This window comes from Vigna radiata, unplaced genomic scaffold (assembly GCF_000741045.1).
Source record: "Vigna radiata var. radiata cultivar VC1973A unplaced genomic scaffold, Vradiata_ver6 scaffold_810, whole genome shotgun sequence".
Lineage (NCBI taxonomy): Eukaryota > Viridiplantae > Streptophyta > Magnoliopsida > Fabales > Fabaceae > Vigna > Vigna radiata.
Window position 1 is genome coordinate 1 of NW_014542682.1, and position 6,887 is coordinate 6,887.

General features: G+C 38.8%; 1 protein-coding gene and 1 long non-coding RNA gene across 2 annotated transcripts; both read right to left on the reverse strand.

Moving 5' to 3' along the window:
* Positions 1 to 1,576: 1,576 nt before the first annotated feature.
* LOC111240932 lies at positions 1,577 to 2,072 on the reverse strand. Its single transcript, XM_022777035.1, has one exon. It carries the CDS (start codon positions 2,059 to 2,061, stop codon positions 1,585 to 1,587), a length of 477 nt encoding a protein of 158 aa, XP_022632756.1. The 5' UTR covers positions 2,062 to 2,072; the 3' UTR covers positions 1,577 to 1,584.
* A 3,523-nt stretch (positions 2,073 to 5,595) lies between these two features.
* On the reverse strand, positions 5,596 to 6,881 carry LOC106780566. Its single transcript, XR_001377280.2, has 2 exons — positions 6,008 to 6,881; positions 5,596 to 5,895 (listed from the first exon to the last, which is right to left on the reverse strand). It is a non-coding gene; the product is annotated as an uncharacterized LOC106780566 (long non-coding RNA).
* Between the last annotated feature and the right edge of the window lie 6 nt (positions 6,882 to 6,887).

Consider the following 6,887-nt stretch of genomic DNA (forward strand, 5'->3'; position numbering starts at 1 on the left):
GAATTTTCGTTTTTACTGTTTTAATTTCATTTTAATTTTTCCGCATCCACAAACAACACTTTCAAACCCCCACACTGTGTTAGACCTGATTACCGAACCGCAGTTGGTCCTTGAGAGACGACCTAGGAGTCACTTCCTAGTCTATACTGCATTTCTAATATGCAATCAAATTTGATTGGGCGGCGACACCCATCAAGGACTGATGCTTGGTTTGATGATTCCAGCCTGCAACATTTCTTTGACTAAGCGTTCAATCTCATTTTTTTGTTGATGAGAGTATTTGTAGGGCCTAAGATTAGGATTAGATGCTCCCTCATGAAGATGTATTGCATGATCATAAGGGCGACTGGGAGGAAGGCCCACTGGATCTTGAAAAAGGTCATTATGGGACTCCAAAATGGGTAGAAGTTGTACAGGGACAGTACTGCCATTCTCTTCCTTCTCTTGGTCCCATTTAATCACATAACATGACCCGTTATTCTTAAAATCACGTACCAACTTTTTCAGAGAAGATTCGGATTTGGAAAGAGTGGGATCACCCACAAGGATGTGCTCCTCATTCCCCTTACCAATTGTTAATCTTAAATTGCCAAAATCAGCCCTTACCTCGCCTAGTGAAGCCAACCATTCCAATCCCAAGATAACATCTGCACCCCCCAATGTGAAAACAAAAAATTCTTGGTGAATTTTTATGCCCTGTACTTCTAGAATAAAACCATGACACTTCCCTTGACAATGCACCTTATGTCCATCACCCACCTCTACTACATATGGAAGAGTGGGTTCTTGATGTAACCCACATCTAGCAATCAGGTCTGGAGAAATAAAATTGTGTGAGGCTCCACAGTCCAACAAAACCACTACTTTTTCATGCCCAATTGTCCCCCAAAGTTTCCAGGACTTCCTGGTTGTAAGTCCCGCCATGGTACATTGAGACAGTTGTAAAATCTGACCTATCTCTTCTGTCCCTTCCTCTTGAGAATCAATTGGAGGTTGAAGGGTATCTAGTCCAGACAAGTCCTCCTCAGACAAAAGCAACATGTGCAATTGTTTATTTCTACAAATATGATTAGAACCAAACTTCTCATCACACCGGAAACATAAGCCCTTCTTAACCTTATCCTGTATTTCCTCTTGAGACAATTTTCGAAAAGGCGCTCGATTTGATTGATTTACACTACGAAACGTTACTGCAGAAGTGCTGCAGTCCCCCCGTCCACTGCTGGAATGATTAAAGCCCAGTGAACTGCCCCCTTCCTTTGAATAAGTGCGAGTCAGTGAAATAGGCTTGGAGACATTGTTATTGCGTACAACAGGGAAAAGGCCACCGTTTAAGATGATGCGAACCTTTTCCTCCACCATTTGAGCCTTCATCATTAACTCTGGAAGAGTGCTAGGTTCATACAACTTAACTTCAGCCTTGATTTCCTCTTTCAACCCATTCAGAAAAATGCCAACTAAATAATCTTGAGGAATCCCCTTCAAAAACCCAGCATATTGTTCAAATTGCGCTATATACTCCTCCACCAACCCCGATTGACGCAAGGCAATCAAAATTTCAAAAGGATTCTGAAGCATCGTGTTTCAACGGCGAACAACTGCCATCTTGAATGCGTCCCACGTAGGATTAGGATTGCAAGTTTCCCACCACTGAAACCAATTTAAGGCCCTTCCTTCCAAAGCAACTATGACCGCCTGCATGCGTTCCTCCTCACGGACTTCCTTCAATCGAAAATAACGTTCAAGACGGTTAGTCCAACCATACGCCTCCGCCCCTGCAAAAACTGGAATGTCCAGTTTTCTCCATTTGGAGGAAGACAAATGCTGACTAGACTCTTCTTCCCAACGTGACCCTTGACCAACATTGATCACTGAAGCAGTTTCACCCTTTGTAGCACTACAAGACAGTGTTTCAACCATGGTTGCTAAACCTCTAATCATGTCCTCCAAACGCTGGAAGCGCTCATGAGACTGATTTTCCTGTTTGTCCCGGTCTTGGATTAAGTCCTGCAGCGTTTTGTCGACAACATCTAATCTAGCTTCCATTCTTGTATTTACCATACTTCCCACATGCCCTCACAGTACCAAGAAAGAGGCTCTTGATACCAATTTGATAGGTATACAGAATCACTAGATAAATGAATAAATATATTACTCAGAATAATATAATTAGAAACCACAACTGTTATACCCAAGTGATAAAAACATAAGAACTTCAACATACAATCCTCCAGGTCATTTGAGAGGACCGGTCTCTCCCTAATTTCCCTCTTACAAAACCTTAAAAAATAACTGCCTAACATAATGATAATATAAAAGATAATACACACACAACTGCAGGAGGTTATAACTACCTACTAGGAAGTTATAATTAGGAAGTTATAACTATCTACCTCCTCTATTTCTTCTCACATAAACCTGGCCACTAAACCTATCAATACCCCCTCCATGAAGTTTCACCTTGTCCTCAAGGTGAAAATCAGGAAACTCCTTGGTGATGGTAGCTGCTGATTCCCAACTATTTTCAAAAGAGGGAAGATGCTGCCATTGGATTAAAACCTCCAAGTCACCATCCTTAGTGGATCGGGTATCCAAAATAGCTTGGGGAGAAACATCAAGGATTAATTCCTCTGTTAGGGTAGATGGTAAGGCCTGAATAGGAGTTATTGGTGGGACTGCGCGCTTGAGGAGAGACACATGAAAAACTGGATGGATTTTGGAGTGGGCAGGAAGTTCTAACTTGTAAGCAACGACCCCGATACGTTCCAGCACTTTGTAGGGGCCATAAAACCTTGGACTTAATTTTTCATTTGGTCGTCTGGCCAAGGACTTTAATCTATAAGGCTGCAATTTAAGATAAACCCAGTCACTAATCTGAAACTCCACATCTCTCCTATGCTTATTAGCTTGAACCCGATTCTGCTGTTGTGCTCTGCATAGATTTGCCCGTAACTCTTGCAAGAGTTCATCACGTTCTTGTTGGAGTTGATTAACACTTTGAACTTTAGATGGAATAGTATTGCCCTTGAAAATTAGCGGAGGGTCACGACCATAGAGAGCTTTGAAAGGGGTCATTTTTGTAGAGGCACTATAATTGGTATTAAACCAAAATTCAGCCCAAGGTAACCACTGTGGCCATTTTCTGGGTTGAGACCCTGTCATACACCTTAGATAAGTCTCCAAACAACGATTAACAACCTCTGTTTGGCCGTCTGATTGGGGGTGATAGGTTGTGCTAAACTTCAACTTGGTTCCAGCCTGTCTAAATAATTCACGCCAAAAAGTGCTTAGAAAAAGCTTGTCACGATCAGAAACTATTGTGGAAGGGAACCCATGGAGTTTTACCACTTCTTTGATGAATAAATGAGCCACTTGAACTGCTGTAAAAGGATGAGCAAGAGCCAAAAAGTGAGCATATTTGGTAAGTCGATCCACCACAACCAAGATAGTATCCTTGCCCTGTACCTTGGGAAGACCCCCAATAAAATCCATAGAAATATCTGACCAGACCTGGGTAGGAATGGGTAGTGGTTGTAACAGACCTGCAGGGGCCAAGGTCTCTGTTTTATTGCATTGGCATACTGCACACTGCATCACAAACTCCTTGATATCTCGCTTCATCCCTTCCCAGTACAATACCCCCGTTACTCTTTTAAAAGTCCGAAAGTACCCACTTGACCTCCTATAGGAGACTCATGCAGCTCCTTGATGATACTAGGAATGCGAGAAAAGTTCCTAGGTAACACCAATGTCCCATTGTAGAACAATCTTCCTTTCTTCAACTCATACCCCTCACGAGCTTTTGGATTAAGCAATAATTCTTGGATGAGAGAAACCAACTTAGGATCATGTTGGACTTCAGTTTCCCAAGTCTCCCATTCATCCGTTTGAAACAAAGACACCGCTATAAAATATTGTCTCCTGGACAAAGCATCAGCAACGTGATTTTCCTTGCCAGGGCGGAAACGGATCTCAAAATCATAGCCAATTAGTTTGGAAGCCCATTTAAATTGTTGTTCTGTGAGTAAGCGCTGGCCAGTTAGAAATTTCAGGCTCTTTTGATCTGTAACGATAACAAAATGACTGCCCATGAGATAGTGTTTCCATTTCTGAACTGCGTGGACTATAGCCATCAACTCCCGTTCATACACTGATTTTTGCTGACCCCTGTCAAACAAGGTCTGACTCCAAAAGGCCAAAGGTCGACCCTCCTGCAATAAAACAGCCCCCAATCCTTTGCTAGAAGCATCTGTTTCCAAGGTGAAAGATTTGGAAAAGTTTGGGACAACCAATATTGACAATTGAGAAACAACACCCTTCAATGCGTCAAATGCCCGTTGAGCCTCAACTGTCCAGCAAAATCCCTCCTTAGTTAATAATTGGGTGAGAGGTTTGGCAATTTGACCAAACCCTTTCACAAATCTTCTATAATATCCGGTTAACCCCAAAAATCCCCTCAAAGCCTTCGCATTTTTTGGAATTGGCCAATTGGTCATAGCTTCCACTTTAGTTGGATCTGCAGCCACACCATCCTTGGAAACGATGTGACCCAAATACTCCAGTTGGAGTTGGCCAAATATACACTTCTTATGATTAAGTTTTAAATGATGATACTGCAATAACTTTAAAACCTCCTTTAGATGAGTCACGTGAGTAGCCATAGTAAGGCTGTAAACTAGTATGTCATCAAAAAAAACAAGGACAAACTTCCTTAAAAATGGTTTAAGAATCTGATTCATTAAAGCCTGAAAAGTGGCTGGAGCATTAGTCAAGCCAAATGGCATAACCAAGAACTCATAATGGCCTTCATGGGTTCTAAAAGTAGTCTTTTCAATGTCCTCCTCTTTCATGAGAATTTGATGATAACCAGATTTTAAATCCAGTTTTGAAAATGTGGTTGCACCAGCCAACTCATCCAACAATTCCTCAATGACAGGAATAGGAAATTTGTTGGGAATAGTGATCTTATTGAGAGCCCGATAGTCTACACAAAACCGCCACCCTCCNTAATAATAATAATAATAATAACCTCACTATCCTCCACCAACACAACAATAATAATTGTAATAATAAGAATAATAATAATAAAAATAATAACAATAACAATAATAATAATAATACTAATAATAATTATTATTATTATAATAATAATTATAATAGTAATAATAATAATAATAACAATAATAGTAATGATTTAATAATAATAATAACAATATTAGTAGTAATAATAATAATTCTATTAATAATAAATTATAATAATAATAATAGTAGTAGTAATAATAATAATAAAAAAATAGTAATAATAATAATATTATTAATAATGCCAAATTCAAAAAAAGAAAACAAATGGAGAGAAAAATCAGGGCAGTAGAAAGAGGGACAGAGGAACTAAAAGAGGGTAGTCAAGGGTGAGTAAATGGGGAAAGGAAAGGAAGAAGGAACGAGCAAAACGAGGAAATAGAAGGAGAAAGGGAAATACAGAAATTTTGGATGAAAAGGGTAAAGTTGCCTATTTTGAGGGGATTGATCGAGAGGAATGGATATCAAAGAGCAAAGAAATTTTTTGAGATCAAAAATGTGGTAGCAAGGGAAAAATTAAGATTGGCCTACATTAGCATATATAACAAATGACGAGGCAATATTACATACCCCTAATGCTTATTTGCGTAAGGAAGATAAACATATATAAGCTTTAAGAAGCTTGTGGATTATCTTATCAATAGGTATCTTCACATCATCACAATGACGATATAACAAATGACGAGGCAATATTACATACCCCTAATGCTTATTTGCGTAAGGAAGATAAACATATATAAGCTTTAAGAAGCTTGTGGATCATCTTATCAATAGGTATCTTCACATCATCACAATGACTCGTCAGCCATGGATGACCTGTGCATAAAATAAAGCTATGAGCAAGAATTCATAGGATTATAAAATGCACAAAGCTTTTATAATTCTTCAGATTATAAAAGCTATGAATTGCTGCTGAAACAGTAATTACAGCTGCTGGAACGTGATTCTTTAGCTGCTGTTAAGCCTTTCTTCTTGCTTCACTTTCAATCCCCTAACCACTTCCTAGAAGGCTACCATAATAGGAGAGGTTTTCTGCTTCTGGATGGCTCAATTAGACTGCACACATACTCCAAAAATTCACCAGAAACATCACAAACAGATTTAAAAATCTGCATAAGAATTCTGCACTCCAAGTGGCTGGAACAACAGTTTAGAGGCCAAAAAATTGATGAATTCAAATGGAACAGCAACCAATAACAACAGGCACTCTAAATGAACCTAAGAATAGCACTAGAGTGGATTAAGAAAGCAATAAAAACGCAANCACAGTTCAGAATTCATGCCAAATGCAAACTGTTTGATAATTTCCAAAACTGTTTGATAAAATGTCCCAAAGAGTTTCAGATTTTGTGTTTTTAACTTTGGGGACTTGTAAACTGGATTGATTGGTTCTCTAAGCTTTTTAACACTTGATATTTGTTTTTTTATTCATTCATTTTCATTCTAAATCATAGAACCAGCTTTTTCCAATCTAAAAAGAAATGAAATCTNCACAAGACTATCAAACAGTGCTGGAAAACCGTGACTGCATCAAGAAATTCACATTGATTTTGGTGGTTTGAATTCCAATTTCGAATGAAACTGTTTGGAACTCACAATAAACAGTTCAAGCAACTTTCAATGCTAGAACTACCTCTGCCTAAATCTAAAGCTAAGTCTACTCTTGACAATTCTAATCTAAGGAAATGAAGCTAAAAACGAGTGAAATCAGCAAGGAATGAGNAAAAGCATAAAACAGAACCTAAAAGCTCCTAGAAAGACTAACCATGATTACCTAAGCTATTTACAATCTAAACAACTAAGACAAA

What these genes read in the sequence shown, in the direction of transcription:
- LOC111240932 (XM_022777035.1), bottom strand. Translation starts at nt 2,061, where the DNA reads ATGGTAAATACAAGAATGGAAGCTAGATTAGATGTTGTCGACAAAACG.